Raw genomic sequence first — 19,968 nt, forward strand, 5'->3', positions numbered from 1 at the left:
TCTTTTCTTCCAAAGACGATCCTGGAAGGTGTTTCAATTTAAACAACAATCAAATCGATATCTCAACAGGCCACAGTTGACAATTACCACTCAACTTACAACTTTCAGAAGATGGTATGTGTTTAGATATAGATGTTACACTTTTCGTTTTTTTCACTTTTTTCTTATTTTAATACGTATACTGAGTGATGTTGGAATCCTCATTTGACATTAAGCATTTGCAATTCCTAAATCTTTGCCACTATTAGATAAAGAAAGAGCATTGCGAGTTAGAAAGAGTACAAACCTCTACTTTATAGCGGAAAAAAAAGTGCATTATAGAACAAGCGACATTACCATGCTATTAAGATTGAGATCAAAACTTGGTATTCACCGTGTAAGTTGCGAAGGAAATGACAATTTTGGCAGTGTGATTGAAAAATGGGCAAACCAATTAAGACTTAATGTGGATCCTGACTCAGTTTCAGTAAGTACACAACCTGGCGTCTCCAAACTGATGACTGAGATAGCACACCAAGGTGTGGAATCACTTGGCTTGAGACATGGAGACATGGTGACAGTTGAATTCAAGGTTTTGGACACTGAAGAAAAGAATGTTTCGGAGAAGGAAATGACCAATATGACTGTCTCCGCAAGCACAACGAGTGTTCCCATCAGTAGTAGCCACAACAAGGGATCAATAAGAGGCAAAGTCAAGGAATCTGCTTTAGATATAGAACTTGAGGGTGAGACTGGATTGATACCTCGTTCAAGATCATCACTTTGTAGACATGGAGAAAAGGGAATGTGTGAGTATTGCTCGCCATTGCCGCCTTGGGACAAAGGCTATCAAGATGAACACAGCATCAAACACATATCGTTCCATGCGTATTTGAAACAGCTAGACGAGGTTACCAACAAAAAATCCTCCGGTTCATCATACATTCCGCCCCTAAGTGAACCTAACTATGAGATAAATTTGAATTGTGCGGGTGGTCATGAGCCGTGGCCCAAAGGTATCTGCTCCAAATGTCAACCCTCTGCTATTACACTCCAACAGCAATCCTTTAGAATGGTAGACCATGTTGAATTTCAGGAGAGTGAATTGATTAACCAATTCATCGACTCTTGGAGAACCACTGGTATGCAAAGATTTGGTTATTTATACGGTTATTATAAAAGATACGATAACGTTCCATTGGGAATAAAGGCAGTGGTCGAGGCCATATGGGAACCGCCGCAACATGATGAACAAGATGGTCTTACCATGGATATGGACCAAGTCGTTAAAGAGGTAGAGGACACGGATAAACTTGCGCGCGAAATGGGTTTGGAAAGGATAGGTATGATATTCACTGATTTGACGGATACTGGGCTGGGAGATGGATCTGTGTATTGTAAAAGACATAAAGATTCATTTTTCCTCTCGTCACTTGAAGTGATCATGGCTGCTAAGCATCAGTTAAGACACCCCAACGTCAGTAAATTTAGCGAAACAGGATTATTCTCATCGAGGTTCGTAACTTGTTGCATCTCAGGAAATTTGAACCAAGAGATTGATATTGCTACGTACCAAGTAAGCATTGAAGCGGAAGGCTTAGTGGAAGCCGACCTAATTTCTGGATCTACACATCCCTCACAAGCATACATTAACGAAACAAACGACAAGAGATACGTACCGGAAATCTTCTACACTCGTAAAAACGAATACAATCTTACCGTCAAGCAAAACGCCAAACCTGCATTCCCAGTAGACTACCTATTGGTATCTTTGACTCATGGGTTTCCAAAGGAGACCGATGATGACAGTACCACCACCGCAAACACCACCACAGTATTCAAAACTGTAGCAGGGTTTCCATGGACCAACCGCCAAGCTATGGGCCAATCTCAGGACTACACTGAACTAAAGAGGTACGTCTACAAAGCATGCACCGGTAATGATCTCGCAGAGCTACAGGCAAAACTCTCCAATTTCCATTTCCTATTGTACCTGCATTCCATAGAAGTGTTGAATCAGCAGGAATGGTCGCTCCTCATCAGGACAGTGACCGCACCAACACTGCATGAAGCAACTGAACCTTTACTCAATCTCATCAACTCCCCAGGATGGCAGACCTTCGTCATGATCCTTGAGCAGTCAATGTAATGACGTGTGTTTTCACAACAGGGTTCAGCCAGGCCTGCGGTCAGGTGAGCGTTTTCCATACCCAGAGAAAATCTCGAGGCAGTTCTAGAAGGTTCTCATCACTATATACGGATACATAGCAAACTAAATTTTTTTTTTTTTCTAGTTTAAATGTACGAAACGTTTTGCGAGAGAAACTTCAGACTAAAGCTTTAATTGTCAATTCCCTCTCTGTAAAGTTTTACATGAACTTTTAATTGATTGAAAGAGAGACTGTATAAAGGAAGGGAGTGTTCTTTGATCTCATTTAGCTTAAATTGTAATAAAATTACAGTTATAGTACTTTTTCTTAATTATCGATTATTTCGGAGTGGAAATAGAACAAAAGTAAACGGATAAACTCTTTTGTAAAGGATAGTTCGAAATCAGCGCGATGAGTATTCCATTCGGTTTAGATTTAGGTAATAACAATGCTGTTTTGGCTGTTGCCAGAAACAGAGGTATTGACGTTGTTGTGAACGAAGTTTCCAACCGTTCTACCCCAGCTCTGGTCAGTTTCGGTCAAAAGAACAGATTTGTTGGTGAATCTGGTAAGAACAAGCAAACATCCAACATTAAGAACACTGTTGACAACTTGAAGAGAATCATTGGTTTGGACTACGACCACCCAGACTTCAAGGAAGAAAGCAAGCACTTTTCCGCAAAGTTGGTTAAGCTGGATGATGGTAAGATTGGTACCCAGGTCAGATTTGGTGGTGAACAACAAGTCTATTCTGCCACTCAAGTGGTGGCAATGTTCATTAACAAGGTCAAGTCCACCGTTATTGAAGAGACCAAGGGTAACATCACCGATGTTGCTATCGCTGTTCCAACCTGGTACACTGAAGAACAAAAGTATGCTATCGCTGATGCTGCCAGAATTGCTGGTTTGAACCCAGTTAGAATCGTCAACGACATTACTGCTGCTGCTGTCTCTTACGGTGTTTTCAAGACCGATTTACCAGAAGGTGAAGAAAAGCCAAGAATTGTTGCCTTTGTTGATATTGGTCACTCTTCTTATACCTGCTCCATTGGTGCTTTCAAGAAAGGTGAATTGAAGGTCTTGGGTACTGCTTATGATAAGCACTTTGGTGGTAGAGACTTCGATCATGCCATCACTGAACACTTTGCCGATGAATTCAAGGGTAAGTACAAAATCGATATCAGAGAAAATGCCAAGGCTTACAACAGAGTCTTGAGTGCTGCTGAAAAGTTGAAGAAGGTCTTGTCTGCCAACACCGCTGCCCCATTAAACATCGAATCTGTGATGAACGACGTCGATGTTTCCTCTCAATTGTCCAGAGAAGAATTGGAAGAATTGGTTTCTTCTTTGTTGGAACGTGTCACTGATCCAGTAACCAAGGCATTGAAACAAGCCAACTTGACTGCTGAAGATGTTGACTTCGTTGAAATCATCGGTGGTACCACTCGTATTCCTTGTTTGAAGGATGCTATCTCTAAGGCATTCAACAAGCCATTGTCTACTACTTTGAATCAAGATGAAGCTATTGCTAAGGGTGCTGCTTTTGTCTGTGCTATCCACTCTCCAACCATGAGAGTTCGTCCATTTAAATTTGAAGATGTCCACCCATACTCTGTGTCTTACTACTGGGACAAGCAAGTTGAAGATGAAGATCATTTAGAAGTTTTCCCAGCTGGTTCTACTTACCCATCTACTAAGCTGATCACATTACACCGTACCGGTGACTTCACTATCGAAGCCAAATACACCAACAAAGCAGAATTACCAGAAGATGTTCCAGTCCAAATCGCTAAGTGGGAAGTTAATGGTGTTCAACTAAATGAAGGTGAATCTTCCATCCCAGTTAAACTAAAATTGAGATGTGATCCATCCGGTTTGCACACTGTTGAAGATGCTTACACTATTCACGATATTGAAGTTGAAGAATTAGTCCCACCACCAGCTGATGCCCCAGAGGGTACTGAACCAGAATATAAGAAGGTCACCAAAACAGTGAAGAAAGATTCATTAACTATCGTCGCACACACCTTTGCATTGGATGAAAAGACCTTGAACGAACTGATCGAAAAGGAAAATGAATTATCTGCTCAAGACAAGCTAGTTTTCGAAACAGAAGATCGTAAGAACACCTTAGAAGAATACATCTACACTTTGAGAGGAAAGTTAGATGAAGAATATGCTCCATTCGCTTCAGATGAAGAAAAGGAGAAGCTAAGAAATATGTTAGCTAAGGCTGAAGAATGGTTGTACGATGATGGTTACGATTCCACTAAAGGTAAATACATCGCTAAGTATGAAGAATTAGCCTCTATCGGTAACGTTATCAGAGGTAGATACTTGGCCAAGGAAGAAGAAAAGAAGCAAGCTTTGAGAGCTAAACAAGAATCCTCTAGAATGGCTGAATTGGCCGAAAAGTTAGCTGCCCAAAGAAAGGCTGCTGCTGAAAGCAACGAGGAAAAACCAGCCAATGGTGAAGGTGATGTTGATATGGATTAGATTCTTTATTGATCTATCGTATTACTCTACCCTAACTCTTATATAGATATTTTTGACTATTTTTCTTCTAAATTATTTTATTCTATTGAATTGAATGCATAAATACACATATAAGTTTATATATTAACCATGTTAAAAACCATCTCATATTTATGCTTTGATAATAACAGGAATGAAATGGGGACCAGTGCGTGAATGCAGGAGTTGAATTGTAAAAATAATAATGCCATATACAAGAAGGGATTCATTAAATGAACACAAAGACAAAAGACCAGGCTTTCCAAATTCCCAAAAGGCTTACTGTTCATTATTGCTACTAGCCGCAACCTGTCGTCTAGCCTCTTTCTCAAGTTTCTTCTTCTTTTCAAATTCTGCAAAGGCTTTGAAGAATACAGGTACATGTTCCCAACCCTCACTATCATCCATGTCTAAAGCAGCATCCGAGGCTTGCTCTGTATCATGGCTTTTCGCCTTTTTCAGAGCATTACGCTTTTTTGCTTCTACAACAGCCTGTGGCAATGGTGTGGTACGCTTTGGAAATAGACTACTCGTCGGTTGCTTTTTCATCTTCTCTAACTTTTCCTTCTTTTTATGCAACGATTTTGGGACATTTTTCATATCCAGTTCTTTCAAAGGTGGATGGAAGTCGGCAGGCCACACTTCATCAGTACCTGATATAGCTTTAACTGCCTCTCTTTTTTTTGACTTCCAATCTTTCAAATCATCATTGTATAATTCCCAAACGCAATTGACACAACCGGACATGCAACAGTTGTCTGGTTCTATGGGTTTGGACGGTACCTTGACTCCAGCTATCTCTCTCATATTCTCCGAGGTCAAAAACCTACTAGTAGAACGTGGAGGCTCGCCCTTAAGTCTACCCCCGAATACAGATCTCATCCTTTCCTCCTCACTTCCGTATACCCCCTCGGTGTTGCCCTCAAAAGTCATTTGCACTGGCTTGGCAGTAAATATATATCTGACATTTCTCAAAGGTGGTGCTATACGTATCATCACAGCAATATAGATCTTATGCAGGATACTATCGACAGCGTTTTGATACGCACTTATTGACGATTGTCAATGTTGATTTGTGTATTATTCTCCGTGATTATTATCTTGTCTAAACTTTAAATGCTTCTCTTCATTGGGATTTTTTTTTTTTTTTTAGAGTATCGGTTGCCATAATCGGTGATGATGATTAAAAAGCATGAAAGGAAGGTTCAGAAAACAAGATGAGATAGCAGTCGTAGATCCTTAGCACCCTATTTGACAGTACAGTGATGTGAGTATACATGTATAAATAAATTGTGATTACATGTATCCAGCAACATTTTACAAAACTACGTAGATATACATATATATATATATATATATGTGGTTACACTCTCGAGCTGTACTTCGACTGCCAAAAACGGAGTTTCCACTTGACCAACTTCAGGTTAGTATCTTGAACGCTCTTCGTTTCCAAGTTCTTCTACGAGTGAAGCATGCAATCGAATCGTTCGCACCTAATAAATTCCATTTTGCATCACAGTATTGCCAGCTGCCGGGTACCCAAGTAGATTCAATCCAGATCCAATCGGAAGGTAGTTCTTCGTGGAACTTCCATGGTGTTACAGATGGAGTTTGGGTGAATGAATTAGAGAAGTGAGCTCTTTCGTAAGGTAGCAATTTTGGGGTCCAGCCCTCTTGCTTCCATTTTCTCTCGTTTTCATCAACGTTGTATTCGATGATCTTGACGTGTACGTAATCGGATTCTGGATCAATCTTAGTTGGATCCTGAAGGATTAACATTTGTAGTTGAACCTGTAGCTCTTGGCCCTTCAAGCCTTGTAGAGATTTAGGGAATGGAATGACTTGACTCTCACAAATCACCTTGTATTGTTGAAAGTTGGTTTCCAGTTTGGATTCCGATGGTACGCTGTCCCATATATAATAGTAACATCGCCTTATCCACAAATACCTCCATAGGAGTTTCATCGTGCTCTGGTAATACACTGAATGGAACACGGAGACAAGGCTAATGACAAGCACTGAGTATGTTCGTACATCCAAAAAACTAACGGTAATTAAATGAATTACTGTCAGAAGAGCCACTATCTTAAAGGTTTGTGAATTGATATTAGTAAGTTTTCTTACCTTGTCTGTACCGAGGACTTCATTTTGAACCGTTTTAAGCTTCTCAAGAACAGAGTCCAAAGTATGAGTGATTTCATCTATTGTGGGTGCTTCGCTCTGTTCAAGCTCTTTCCATAGCGTATAATTGTAATAAAACATAGTGCCAGCAAGAATGAATACGCTTGTGTACCCCAACCATATATCAAACGCTTGGAAAAGTAAGGAAGTATTCTTCGGTACAACCAACGCTGTTGAGTAACATAGCAATATAATATATATCAACTGTAAGGAAACATCGTCAATATGCCACATAAGTTTATCCAATAACTGGTCCAGCAGTAGGAGCCAAGGATATAATCTATAAAGACATGCAATTGTAATGGGCTCTAAGTCTTGTGGTTTATATGGGGGATTAACTGATTTCGATTTAGAAACAAATCTGACATGAAGTTTCTTGTTGCTCATGGTACATCTGAACAATATTGTATGCACTAATAACCGATTTTGAGCTTATCCAGACGCCGTTTTCTTTTCTTGCCCTTTACTTGTTATTTGCACAATCGGTATTGTAATCTATATTTCCTTTTAATTAAAGTCTCTGATTTTGAATTGGCCTGAAGAAGTGAACAAGAGAAACGGCTTTTCTAAGAAGACAAGAGAAGCAATCTGCTTCGTGGGCGTTCGAAAAAACCTTACAACACCACGTTATGGGAAATACTAAGGATTTAAATCAGTTACGAAGAAAACTTCCGACAGTGAAGACGTTTTCTCATGATAAAATTAAAACTACAATCTACGTGAAGAGCTCATCGCCTTACATTTCCGTGGTGAAACGAACCAACAGGTTTCTTTCCAACCTGCATAGACGTAAAAGTGAATACATTACACTACTGGGCATGGGTAAAGCTGTTTTCAAAACTCTATCAGTTGCTGCACACTTCAATACAATGGGTGATTACAAAGTTGACATATTAACGAAGACATTAGATGTTTTGGATGAGGTATTCGCTGATGATGGTAAAGATGAAGATGGAAATGAGGTTTCAACAGAGGACAGGGAAACGGAACTGACAAAGCGTACTTTGAGCGGTGTTGAAGTGCGTATAAGTCCTGTATAATTGCGTAATCAATATTAGTATGGGAAGCGCACATTAATATAGAGTTACATAGATATTTCAGTGTAGACATATCAAATACTAGCGGGACGGTTGCAATTCCAACCTTGCTTTTGACTTTTCGATCATGTATCTGAGTTCTTCTAACTCTCTGCGTATCTTGTTTTTCTTATTGAACGGCTCGAACTTATGCAATAACGGCTCTGATACTTTTAAACACTTCATGTAATCTCTTTCGTAATAATATTTCTGAGCATAAGAGACCATTTTCTGTCGTACTTGCTTCAATGCATAGTCAAAACTCTCATCTTCAATCAACAGATCAAAATCTTCCATCTTCAAGGCATCTTCCTCAGTTCTCGTTGGACCTTTCTCCTCCAAGAAATACTGTCTAAGTTGTTCCTTATATTCTTCCGCGCTCTGACCTCTTCTTACTTTCGTTTTACCTGTTGTTTTCCTAACCAGTACCTCTCCTGTATTACTATCGATGGTGATCGGTTTTGTCAATGCTTGGTTCCTTCTACCACCCTTTGTAAGGTCCGCATTATCACTTGGAGTCACAACCGATTTTGAACCAGCCGAAGCAATGTGAAGGCCAGAAAAACTCGAAACCAGTTCTGACATTCTTCGAAGCATAACACTGTATCACTTCTCTTGCCTCAGATGCACTTCAACGGTTTCATGCACACTGCTTCCTTTACACTTGCGATTTGATGCGATGTGGACTGAAATTACTCATTCTTTTTTTTTTTTTCAGTCAAAGCTATGACGATGAACTTAAATAAGATGTAGAACATATATATATCTCAGTAGTACAGATTCAAGGACAGTTGACTATCGTAGAAACGCTCTTCTAAATCATACTGAAGCTGATTATGGTCGTGTAACTCATTTATTATTACTGTAAAGTCGAGGTACTCTTCTTCACCAACCACTATCATGGGGGCATGCCAGACTCCAGCACCGTAAGTAACAGCTTGGTTTGATTTACATAAAAATGCTTGTAGTGTAAGTAAATCAGGTTCACCGTTTTTGTCGGGTAATGCGGTCACCACAAGATAAGCATATCCGCTTTTGATATCTCTGCCCATGGGAATGAAAGTTTGAGTAGAGAACGGATGTTTCTCTAGAACTTTGATTTCATGCTGATACTTTTTTAAAGAACCGTCGGAATCAACTAAAGCGAATCTTTTCTGTAGAGCGCCTTTGGGAAAGCACCGGAATAGGTTACAACTTGGATTCTTGACTTTTAAACTCTGAGGGAACTGGTTCTCTATATGGCTGACTTGTAATAGCTTAATGGCAGTTCCCTGGTTGGCATTCTTTTGAGATGAGTCAAGCCTTCTGACTTCTTCATCTGGAGACACAATTGAACCGAATTCCTCAAAAGCAGTAATAGATAAGGGAACGACAGGTATACATTGCATTGTTAATTGGGTAAGGCACCATATATCGACCGCCTGGCGTTACACATTTAAAATACACCGCGCTCAAAACTTCTTCCTATTCCCATTGAAATACAGTTACATATATATAATATATAGCTCGCGCTAAACTTTCTTACTTTTGATTAGCAACCACAACTGTGATTGATGACATTACTGTCGGTCAATTCCGTTACCAATACACTTACAGTGAAAAAAAAAAGCATACTACAGCAGCCCACTACTGACAGTAATACATCTAATCAAACTTTCGTACTACTTTAGATACTATGTGTATATAGTTTTGAGACGAAGTAGTGTCTGGTCAACGCATCATCGGCATTTAGATCTTTATCTTGACTTATAGTTCAATTTTATGTAACTGAACCAATTCCAAGATTTTTAAAGTATCTTCTTATAAACACAACCCAATTTATGATCAATACTAGTCATAAGGAAAAAACTAGACAAAACCAGAATTCAAGAGTCTGTCACTTGTTCATTATTATCAGTGTATACCATACCTAGTGTCTCATCAAACATTCTGGACTTCTTTTTGGACCACCTTCTTCGACAAGACTCATTGGGATTCATCTAATACAAGGCGAACACAGATTCAAAATGATAGGTACAGACGAGCAAATTGCTAAGTGGAAACATGAAAAAACCATCGGTATCATTGGATTAGGTGATATGGGACTTCTATATGCTACTAGGTTTTCCAAAGCTGGTTGGCGGGTTATTTGCTGCGATAGACCAGAATTTTACGAAGAATTGAAAGAAAAGTATTCCTCAGAAAGCTTCAATGTTGTTGAGAATGGTACACTAGTGTCAAGAGCTAGTGATTATATCATTTATTCAGTCGAGGCCGAGAATATCGAAAATATTGTGAAGATGTATGGCGCAGCGTCAAAGGTAGGCTCGATTGTCGGAGGACAAACCAGTTGCAAGAATGCGGAAATCAACGCTTTCGAGAAATATTTACCTTCGGACTGTGAGATTGTATCTGTACACTCATTGCATGGTCCCAAGGTCAATACAGAAGGACAGCCGTTAGTCCTAATAAACCATAGAACTAAATCTCAGGAATCATTTGACTTGGTAGAATCTTTGATGTCTTGTTTGAAGAGCCAACATGTTTATTTATCTTACGAGGAACATGATAAAATTACTGCAGATACCCAAGCAGTAACGCACGCAGCATTCTTAAGTATGGGGGTTGCTTGGTATAAGATACGAATCTACCCATGGACGCTTGGAGTCAATAAGTGGCATGGAAGTCTAGAGAATGTCAAAGTGAATATCTCCTTAAGAATCTATTCTAATAAATGGCATGTATATGCGGGGTTAGCCTTAACAAACCCTGCTGCTCATAAACAAATCACACAATACGCTAAAAGTGCTACCGAGCTTTTTACCCTTTTCGTGGAAGGGAAGAAAGATGAACTTACTAAAAGACTTCAAGTCGCCAAAGATTTTGTATTTGGTAACCACAATGGCTTGTTACTATTACACGATCTAGCTCTTGATGATTACTCATTATCAAAACATGAAAAAGGTGAAGATAACGAAGTGATACCAAACTCTCATTTATCTCTATTAGCAATTGTCGATAGTTGGTACCAATTGGGAATTGATCCCTACGATCATATGATCTGCAGTACTCCTTTATTCAGAATTTTCTTGGGGGTTAGCGAATACTTATTCCTAACAGATGGTTTACTAGAACAGACTATCGATGCTGCGATTAACGTACCAGAGTTCAGAGCGGATGATATGGAATTCGTCATAGCTGCAAGGTCGTGGTCTAATATCGTCTCTTTTGGTAACTTCGAACTCTATAAGAGACAATTTGAAGAGGTACAACAATTTTTCACTCCAATGTTTCCAGAAGCAAATGCTATTGGCAACGAAATGATTAAGACTATTCTTGAGCATTCAAAAAGTAAAAATTTATGATATGTTTACGCTTGATAGATTATGTTATATATGTATATATATGATATACAATGATATACATAAGTACTGTGAGAGAAATTTATTGCTAAAACTTCGATACGATCGGAAGATAAATCCTCACATAATGTGCCATAAACTATATAGACGCCATGCATTAAATTAGAAGGATGATGAAAATAGCTTCATTGGATGGAAAGGTGACTAACTTAATAGTTTCAGAGAAAGTTTTATTTTATCGCCTGCGTTTTCTACTTTCTAAAAAGTCACAATCTTCAGAGGTTTCCAAGTTGTTGAGATTCGGTTCTGTGAGTGGACTCACACTCATAAAAGAGCTCAACCCGGTTCTTTGCCTCTTTCCCCTGTATAACTGTTCCGAACAGTCTTCGTTTGTTATGTGGTTATGGGTATCTACCGGGGTTGGGCTTTTACTATGCAATTTCGGGGAGTTTCTTTTTGTATGATTAGGTTGTGACTGAGCCTGCGTTTGCAAATATTCGTTTACCATCTGAACGTCTGTTTGAGTCACCGAGTAAGACTCGAATAGTCGCGGGGAGAAATTCTTGAACTCCTTTACCATAATTCTGTTCCAAGCCATGGCCAATTTTTTATGATAATCGGTGATATTAGTACAGCGACTATAAATTGATGATAACAAATGCTCATAAAAGGAGCACAACCCATAGTTCAGAAGAACAGGAGAGAGATGATTCAAGCAGATAGTCTTATTCACAGGTATGCAGGGATTAGGTGTCAAACAGTTTAATAGTATGATAGGCTCCCATTCGTTCATAGGCTTGTGGCTTATGAAAACAACACAGTAAAGTTCCAAATCTCGGCTTTCGTCATGTAGTACTATATTCCAGAACTGCAAATTTGATTCTTGTGGCTTGATATGGCATGTAGAGTGCTTATAATGGCTCAAACGTTTCCATTCCCTAAGGAGTTTCCTGTACAACGGATGCATCTTATGTGGATGTGGCCTGCTATTTGAAAGAAAAAAAAGTAGTGAAGAATAACAATTATAGGCAATGGAAAAGCCTTTCCAATAATGATATATTACCACACTTAGTTGGCAATATAGTAGTTAAGATATCCAATAATAATCACGTTACCCTTAGCTTTGCATGCAAAGGTATGCAGTCTTACTGTTTTGTATTTTTACAAATCAGATTAATATATTCTATTATTATTTTTCTCTGATTATCATTTTTGATCTACAAATTCTTCATATATTGTAGAATATGTTTATACAGATAGAAGAAGAAAGAAAATTCAGAGCATTAATCAGTACCGGTATGCCTCATGTGAGCTCTCTGCAGTTACAAACTCGCATATATAAAAAATTGAGATTGAACAAAAAAATACAGCGAGGACAATGTGAACGATACAGACTATATACGCAAGTAATTTTTACTATGTCTAATGGGGTCTCTTTGTTTGTTGTTACCCGGCCACTAAAAGGCCAACTACAATTTTAGTGAAAGGAAAATCTCAGGATCGAGTGATTAATAACACACTGCATTGGTTAGGAGTTATGATTTCATTGTATTTAATATTTCACTCATTACAAAGACATTATCTGATCTTATAGTACGAATACAATAAAATTGTTTACACATCAGGAGACAAACTTACCGCTGTCTGGATCGCTGTTTATTCGTTTATTTGTTTCGAATTTTGGCTGTAACTGGTTCTCAAATAAGAAATATTTTGAACAAGTACTTCCTAATTTTACATATCAACTAGTACAAAAGTTTTGGTTTTAAATTATTAATTGACTTATTAATACACCTTTTCTTTAATTACCAACTACCTTTGAATTGACCGCAGTACAGCAATTACTTATAAAATATCACAATGGGTAACTTCTTTAGTTCTATGTTTGATAGACTATTGGGTGCGGAAAAAGAATTACGTATATTGATATTAGGGCTTGATGGTGCTGGTAAGACGACGATATTGTACAGACTACAGATAGGAGAAGTGATAACTACAAAACCTACCATTGGTTTCAATGTAGAGACGTTAAATTATAAAAACTTGAAACTTAACGTGTGGGATCTAGGTGGACAAACTTCGATTAGACCATACTGGCGTTGTTATTACGCAAACACAGCAGCAGTTATCTTCGTTGTTGACTCTACAGATAAGGACCGTATGAATATAGCTTCGAAGGAATTGCACCTCATGTTGCAAGAAGAAGAATTGCAGGACTCCGCTCTGCTCGTATTTGCCAATAAACAAGATCAACCAGGCGCATTAAGTGCGTCAGAAGTATCAAAGGAGTTGAACTTGGCAGAATTGAAGGATAGAAGCTGGAGTATTGTTGCATCCAGTGCCATTAAGGGCGAAGGGATAACTGAAGGTTTGGATTGGTTAATTGACGTGATTAAGGAAGAACAAATGTAATTGTAGAAGGAATTGAAAACTGCATGTTTTTTAGTGCTTCCGGTCCCATTATATTTATCTACAACTGAAATGCTTTTTTAATTTGACATGACCTAAGATAGTAATAAAAATAAATGACAAAGCTAATAACAAAGTTAAAATTCGAATTGTTTACTTCCTGCCGATGCTGGCGTAATGTCCTATTGAATTCCTTTACACGCTTATTTCAATAGACATTCAATTTTCCCATGCATTTTTATTTCATCTCCAAAATCCTCCACTATTTCGTTTACGTTTGCGTATGCGTGATATAATGTTTTCTCCTATTCAAACCATTCCATCGTGCCCTAGTTTCATTATATATATAGCATATTCATAATTCGCATAATTAAGCAGTCATTATACCATGCAACCACGAATCCTTTAAATGGAACATGGTCTTGCCAACTACCACCATATCATTCAGTATATGATGTATTACTTCGCTCAACGTAAAAAGGTAAATCTCTTTGTTATATATTACAGGTGTACATTACCCCCTCGACGAATATCATATACTGGAAACAAATACCAAAAGCGGTACCTCTTTTTGATTATTATTTGCTATAGTAATAACTACAGGCATATAGCAAAAAAAAAAGTAACCGTTATAAAGATCGTGAATTGAAAAAAAAGTGTGTGTTATTAAAACGATGACAACTTATAAAAAGGTCAAGGGAGGCAAATAACTCAGGCCTGTTTATCATTCATGTTATAAGTATATGAATTGGTACACTTAGGTTTGAGGTTTTGTCAATTGGTCTTTTCAGTATAAACTCCGATTTGTCATTTTCAGATTATCTTTAATTTTGAGACTGTCCAGTTCATAGGTGGGTGTAAAACTTAGTCCAATGAGGTTTTACTTTAATGCGTTCCGCTCTAGAGTGAACTCCAGGGTGTTTTTCCTCAAAGGTTTAAGAATTACACCGTTTCTTCTGTCGCCTATAGTCCCACTTTCGATGCAATGGTTTAGAGGACCGTTATTGAACAATTCAACGGCGCTAATACCCGATAAAAAAGGGGATACTTTCGAGATGGGCTTATACATTTCTTCACAGAAGCAATTACAGGAAGAAGCCGAAAAAGAGCGTGAAAGAATTATAACTACTAGTGTTATGCCCAGTTTTTTTAAGAGGATTTTGTATCGCATCAATGATGTTATTATAGAACCGGTTTTAACATTGCTTCGATTTCTAGAACTTTCATCCATATTCATTCCGTTGTTAATAATATATCCAATTACATGCCTTGGACATCATAAAACGCTAAAGGTTGATTCGAATAGAGTTGTGAAGGAGACATCAGGTTCCCTTTTGTGGTTTAAACTTCTAAGAAAGGCTTTAGAATTCGCTGGTCCTACATTCATAAAATTAGGTCAATGGGCAGGATCCCGTACTGATATTTTCTCCGAGGGTTTATGCGCAGAGTTGGGGCGCCTACACAGCAATGCTAAACCTCATGCGTTGAAATTTACAAAAGAAGCCATTGTTAATTCCTTAGATAGGAAATATGAGTTCGATGATATATTTGATGAATTTAACGAAAAACCTGTTGGATGTGGTGCCATCGCCCAGGTCTACATAGGAAAGTTAACTGAATTAATGATGAAGAACTTTGATATTAAAACGGATAGTAGGTATTTTGCAGTGAAAGTGGTTCATCCAAACGTACCGAAAAAGATAGACCGTGATTTAAAAATAATGACTTTCTTCGCCGATATGATCGACTCTGTACCCACCATGGAATGGTTGTCCTTACCAAATGAAGTGGAGCAGTTTTCCATATTGATGAAGTTGCAACTTGACCTACGTATAGAATGTCAGAACTTGCAGAAGTTCAATGATAATTTTGCTGACAATCCAAGAGTAAAGTTCCCAGTCGGCGCTATGGATTTATCTTCTCGTTATGTACTTTTTGAAGAGTATATTCACGGATTCCCAATGGAGAAATTTTTATCGAGTAAAGATGGTTTAAAGAGAGTCGACCTTTGTAGAAAAGTCAGCGATCCATTTATCGAGGCTTTTTTGAAAATGTTGATTCTGGATGATTTCATTCATGCAGATTTGCATCCGGGGAATGTCATGATTCGTTTCATGAAATTGAATAAACAAGAAACAAAGGTAGTATCTTCTGAAAAAGAAATGTTTCAAATTGTGCACAAGTTAAGAGCAATGTCAAGAGACAACGACCCTGAATTCATTCCGGAGATGAAGAGAGTATTTGAGGAATATGAGCCTCAGGTATGCTTAATTGATGCAGGACTTGTTACCGAGTTGAACGATCGCAATAGAGTGAATTTTATTGCACTATTTAATGCGTTGGCCAAATTTGACGGTTATCGAGCAGGTGAGCTAATGATCGAACGTTCACGTACACCAGAAACTGCGATAGACAAAGATTTATTTGCATTGAAAGTGGAAAAATTAGTCAATAAAGTTAAGAAGCAAACATTCACTTTGGGCACTGTGTCAATAGGAGAACTTTTGGATAAAATGCTAGGAATGGTAAGACAGCATCACGTAAGAATGGAAGGTGATTTCGTATCTGTCATTGTTGCTATTCTATTGTTAGAAGGAATAGGTAGACAGCTTGATCCTGAAATGGATCTCTTTGCAAGGTTCGTATTATTTGTCTTAATGAATGGATTTTCATCCACTTGAAGCTCTTGGTCTCAATTTACTAACACCAAAATTTTACCCATATACCGGAAAAATATTGTTCATATTTTCATTGCTATGTAGACTATGAGCGATGCGTTTTTTCCCGGTGCTCGTGTATTTATTCAGCTCACTACCATTTTTACGTAAGTTCGGAATGAGCAGAGCTCATGATTTAGCCGGCGGTGATTCCAGCATGCTACAGGATATGAGTTCGCTATCGATGTTAAAGATATGGCTAGGGTTAGAAATTCGTCAATTGATGAGCATCTCTTCAAAACAGATATACGAACTAGTAAAAACGGATCAATTGTGTCCAAATTACTAAGAAAAAATGGTAATAAATGGAGAATATTCCAATTCTCTTAATGCATAACGAGGATAAACTTCCAAACAATAACAGTTTTGTTGTATAAAAGAAATAATTTACCTGACAACTCTGATAAACCTACCATAAGTTGATTAGTTCAAGAAAAAATATAGCTAACGACCCCTAAAATAGTCACCAATAACAGCGGTGAAAAATAAATATACCAGGGATTAATTAAAAAGAGCCCTAGCTGAAGCCCATCATGACATATTTCAAGATTACTTTTCATAATGCATGAATTCTCGTTTCCCGTAGTTGGATCCAAATTCCGAAGTATTTAACTGTCAAACAACAATAATGACGCAGAAAGCAATCGATCTTTTGCAGAGACGTTCCTTTTTTCCTAAAGATTTCCGTGAAATCTCTCGGGAATATGCCACGTCTTATCGTCTAACTCACCATCGGCGACTGTCTCTCAGTTTGATTCGAGTAAGCAAGGCGCGGAAGGCATGAAAAAACTGGTAAGTATTTACTATTTATTACATTCCTTATGTCAGCGTGTATTAAATCGTATTTCTTGCGATCATCTTTGCGTTCTACAAGACATCAACAAACTCTCTTTCACCCAATAGAGTGAGAGAAAGTTATTATTTTTCTCTGAACATGGTTTAATGTGTGTCAATCTTGCTCATCCTCATGATACGTCTACTTTTCACAATCTGTGGAGAAGCGAGATTCTTGTTAAAAACCAAACACTGATCCGCCCTCAGCGAATTTCAGTTTCAAAAAACATCTTCAAATAGGCATTAGTGTAGCGTTTTGAATTTTGCAATACAATTTAGTGATTCCTCAAGCAGCCTCCGTCTGCTCCTGGGAAACTCCATCCCGAACACGCTATACAATGTCACGGCTATCTCTAATGTTATGACACAAGATATGTCCGAAAAGTCGTAAAGTCGAAAAAAAGGAACGTTCTTTTTTTGACTTTATCTTATGATGTGGAAGATACCGCACTGCAGTCAAAAAATGACACCCTTTTTTGAATTTTTTCTTGGGTAAACGGCTCTACCAGATAACTCGTTACGGACTTCAGGTAGTCAAATTATTAAACAGCTGAGCGCATGTGCATAACATCTTAAATAACTTTCAAATCCACCTTCTTCTATCGTTTCTAAAGGGTAAATCAGCATAAAATTTTTAATTGCCAAGATGTGCCCATCCGCACATTACATTTAGTTTGATCAGTTTCACAATAGACCAGGAGAGAGGAAATAATAGAAAAAAGAATCAAGCGGTATACACTTTCAGCTGTGTGTTGAACCAATATTCAAACCAATGGTAATTCCTCTAAGACTGCCAAATGTTGGATCTACGTATAGGTAACGGCATAGAAGGCAATTAATTATATTGCACTGACTTTGAATGGTTGTGTACAATTATTTAGGAAATTATAACATAATGCCCTGCATACCGCTGGCGTGATAGACAACGTCAAAGGGCTCATTTCAGCTCCATTCCCAGAAAACACTTTTGCCAAGGTAGCTGCACCAAATCTTCTACAGAAAGTTCTTCAGCTGCCTGTCATATACTGAAAATTTTTTCTGTCTACAATCTCCTGCTGCGGTAAACACCTGCTGAAAAAGTACCTAGAAAAATGGGGTGTTTCTCGATACTTAGTAGCCCCACGCTGCACAACTATCGGGACAGACTAAGGACGGAGAGAGAAAAAAAAGGTTTCAATTCGAAGGTATATCGAGTTGAAGCCTTAGTGAGAGACCTCCTATCGTTTTATACCGGTCCCTATGATTTATTATTCTCTTGTTGTATTTATTTCTTTTAATTCATTGAATCAGCTTTTGCCAATAGAGGTAGAAAGTTCATTTTATATGCACCTACCACTTTCTATGGACAGCGTTGCTGATAAGCTGTTATGCAATGTGAATTTTTTACTCTCGGCAAATGCTCCATCGACGAATGAGTGACGTATAACATTTTTATTTTTCGTTCAAGTGATGTGGAAGAGGAGACGCATATTGCAGAAAAACTGGTAGGAATTGCCTACCGAAATTGTAGGCAGCAGGCTGGAAGATGATTGGGAGATTTCAAGGAGTGGGGCGTAAAATAGAGACACACTTGCACTATATTCTCTTTCCTTTTCCGATTAAGATTTCTCATTCCTACGATTCTAAACAATGTTTCTTTTAAACTGTTAACTGGAAAGTGATAACTTGAGTGGTAGCTCATGATTTCGGTCAAAGAAAGAGGTGAGAAGTTCAGATGTGTTCATCAGCCTCTACCATACTGCATGTTTCTTTTCCTTTCTGAATGAAATGCGTCTCTTGTGGTTTCCTGCGTGTTGTCGGCATTCTGTATTTAAGCAATGCATGTTAATCACTTTCTCCCAATCTGAACTCATCGGCGAACCTTCAATTACTCGTTCAGATTTTTTTCACGTATGAAATCCAAGCCAAGCCAAGTTAAGGTTTGAGACATCTGGAAAAGTTTCTTATCTTTTGCCATTACAGTTTTACTTTTCGAGTAAGCATTTTTATTCTGGTTTGTATAACATATTAATGTCTGCCGAGGAAAAGATCAGAGAAGTTGAGACCGGTTTCACAAAACCGGTGGATACCATTTCAGATTCGGTTGAATTGAATTTCGAACATGATACCGAGAAGAACTTGCTGAAAGTGAATCGATAGAATCCAACGATGAACCTAAGGAAGAAATTATTCAAACCAGAGGTGTCACCAGAATTGAGGCGGTTAAGAAACGGATGCATGGTTCGTACTTCTGGTTGTTTGCTATCTCCATCTTCTTGACTTCTTTTATTCTAGCCTTAGATGCCACCACAACTTACTCATATCAACCATATGCCACTTCTTCGTTCAACAGACACTCTATGGTGTCTACCTTGACCATTGCTAATTCCGTTATTGGTGCTGTTTGTCAACCGTTCATCGCCAAGATTTCTGATATCAGCTCAAGACCAACTACTTATGCCGTAGTCCTCGTGTTATATGTCATTGGTTTTATTATCACGGCTTGTTCGCCAACAATTGCCGCATATGTTATTGGATCTGTTTTCATTGCTATCGGACAATCTGGATTGAGTTTGATGAACTCTATTGTTGTGGCCGATATGACTAAGTTGAAATGGAGATCTTTATTTACGTCATTCTTATCCGTTCCATACTTGGTTACAACCTGGATCTCTGGTTACCTAACCCAACATTTCATTAGTACCAACTGGAGATGGGGTTATGGTATGTTCGCTATTCTTACTCCTGCTGTGTTGACACCCGCTATAATAATGATCTCTTGGTTAGA

The 19,968-nt window shown here is 38.2% G+C and overlaps 12 protein-coding genes across 12 annotated transcripts; 7 read left to right on the forward strand and 5 right to left on the reverse strand.

The window, feature by feature from the left end:
• Positions 1 to 337: 337 nt before the first annotated feature.
• NPL4 (nuclear protein localization protein 4) lies at positions 338 to 2,128 on the forward strand (the record flags this gene model as incomplete). Its single annotated transcript, XM_455058.1, has 1 exon — positions 338 to 2,128. The coding sequence occupies one exon, from the start codon at positions 338 to 340 to the stop codon at positions 2,126 to 2,128; it is 1,791 nt and encodes a 596-aa protein (XP_455058.1).
• A 412-nt stretch (positions 2,129 to 2,540) lies between these two features.
• On the forward strand, positions 2,541 to 4,625 carry SSE2 (adenyl-nucleotide exchange factor SSE2; the record flags this gene model as incomplete). The annotated part of the gene is made up of 1 exon (XM_455059.1): positions 2,541 to 4,625. The coding sequence occupies one exon, from the start codon at positions 2,541 to 2,543 to the stop codon at positions 4,623 to 4,625; it is 2,085 nt and encodes a 694-aa protein (XP_455059.1).
• Positions 4,626 to 4,922: 297 nt separating this feature from the next.
• DPC25 (Dpc25p) lies at positions 4,923 to 5,639 on the reverse strand (the record flags this gene model as incomplete). The annotated part of the gene is made up of 1 exon (XM_455061.1): positions 4,923 to 5,639. The coding sequence occupies one exon, from the start codon at positions 5,637 to 5,639 to the stop codon at positions 4,923 to 4,925; it is 717 nt and encodes a 238-aa protein (XP_455061.1).
• Positions 5,640 to 6,062: 423 nt separating this feature from the next.
• PEX32 (Pex32p) lies at positions 6,063 to 7,211 on the reverse strand (the record flags this gene model as incomplete). The annotated part of the gene is made up of 1 exon (XM_455062.1): positions 6,063 to 7,211. The coding sequence occupies one exon, from the start codon at positions 7,209 to 7,211 to the stop codon at positions 6,063 to 6,065; it is 1,149 nt and encodes a 382-aa protein (XP_455062.1).
• A 242-nt stretch (positions 7,212 to 7,453) lies between these two features.
• Positions 7,454 to 7,864, forward strand: POP7 (ribonuclease P/MRP protein subunit POP7; the record flags this gene model as incomplete). The annotated part of the gene is made up of 1 exon (XM_455063.1): positions 7,454 to 7,864. The coding sequence occupies one exon, from the start codon at positions 7,454 to 7,456 to the stop codon at positions 7,862 to 7,864; it is 411 nt and encodes a 136-aa protein (XP_455063.1).
• A 78-nt stretch (positions 7,865 to 7,942) lies between these two features.
• On the reverse strand, positions 7,943 to 8,497 carry KLLA0_E24685g (uncharacterized protein; the record flags this gene model as incomplete). Its single annotated transcript, XM_455064.1, has 1 exon — positions 7,943 to 8,497. One exon carries the CDS (start codon positions 8,495 to 8,497, stop codon positions 7,943 to 7,945), a length of 555 nt encoding a protein of 184 aa, XP_455064.1.
• A 170-nt stretch (positions 8,498 to 8,667) lies between these two features.
• On the reverse strand, positions 8,668 to 9,288 carry DAL3 (ureidoglycolate hydrolase; the record flags this gene model as incomplete). The annotated part of the gene is made up of 1 exon (XM_455065.1): positions 8,668 to 9,288. The coding sequence occupies one exon, from the start codon at positions 9,286 to 9,288 to the stop codon at positions 8,668 to 8,670; it is 621 nt and encodes a 206-aa protein (XP_455065.1).
• Positions 9,289 to 9,906: 618 nt separating this feature from the next.
• On the forward strand, positions 9,907 to 11,244 carry TYR1 (prephenate dehydrogenase (NADP(+)); the record flags this gene model as incomplete). The annotated part of the gene is made up of 1 exon (XM_455066.1): positions 9,907 to 11,244. The coding sequence occupies one exon, from the start codon at positions 9,907 to 9,909 to the stop codon at positions 11,242 to 11,244; it is 1,338 nt and encodes a 445-aa protein (XP_455066.1).
• A 232-nt stretch (positions 11,245 to 11,476) lies between these two features.
• UBS1 (Ubs1p) lies at positions 11,477 to 12,208 on the reverse strand (the record flags this gene model as incomplete). The annotated part of the gene is made up of 1 exon (XM_455067.1): positions 11,477 to 12,208. The coding sequence occupies one exon, from the start codon at positions 12,206 to 12,208 to the stop codon at positions 11,477 to 11,479; it is 732 nt and encodes a 243-aa protein (XP_455067.1).
• Positions 12,209 to 13,101: 893 nt separating this feature from the next.
• On the forward strand, positions 13,102 to 13,653 carry ARL1 (Arf family GTPase ARL1; the record flags this gene model as incomplete). The annotated part of the gene is made up of 1 exon (XM_455068.1): positions 13,102 to 13,653. One exon carries the CDS (start codon positions 13,102 to 13,104, stop codon positions 13,651 to 13,653), a length of 552 nt encoding a protein of 183 aa, XP_455068.1.
• An 869-nt stretch (positions 13,654 to 14,522) lies between these two features.
• Positions 14,523 to 16,331, forward strand: KLLA0_E24795g (ABC1 kinase family protein; the record flags this gene model as incomplete). Its single annotated transcript, XM_455069.1, has 1 exon — positions 14,523 to 16,331. One exon carries the CDS (start codon positions 14,523 to 14,525, stop codon positions 16,329 to 16,331), a length of 1,809 nt encoding a protein of 602 aa, XP_455069.1.
• A 91-nt stretch (positions 16,332 to 16,422) lies between these two features.
• Positions 16,423 to 16,656, forward strand: KLLA0_E24817g (uncharacterized protein; the record flags this gene model as incomplete). The annotated part of the gene is made up of 1 exon (XM_002999375.1): positions 16,423 to 16,656. The coding sequence occupies one exon, from the start codon at positions 16,423 to 16,425 to the stop codon at positions 16,654 to 16,656; it is 234 nt and encodes a 77-aa protein (XP_002999421.1).
• Between the last annotated feature and the right edge of the window lie 3,312 nt (positions 16,657 to 19,968).

Source organism: Kluyveromyces lactis (genome assembly GCF_000002515.2).
Source record: "Kluyveromyces lactis strain NRRL Y-1140 chromosome E complete sequence".
In the NCBI taxonomy this organism is placed as follows: domain Eukaryota; kingdom Fungi; phylum Ascomycota; class Saccharomycetes; order Saccharomycetales; family Saccharomycetaceae; genus Kluyveromyces; species Kluyveromyces lactis.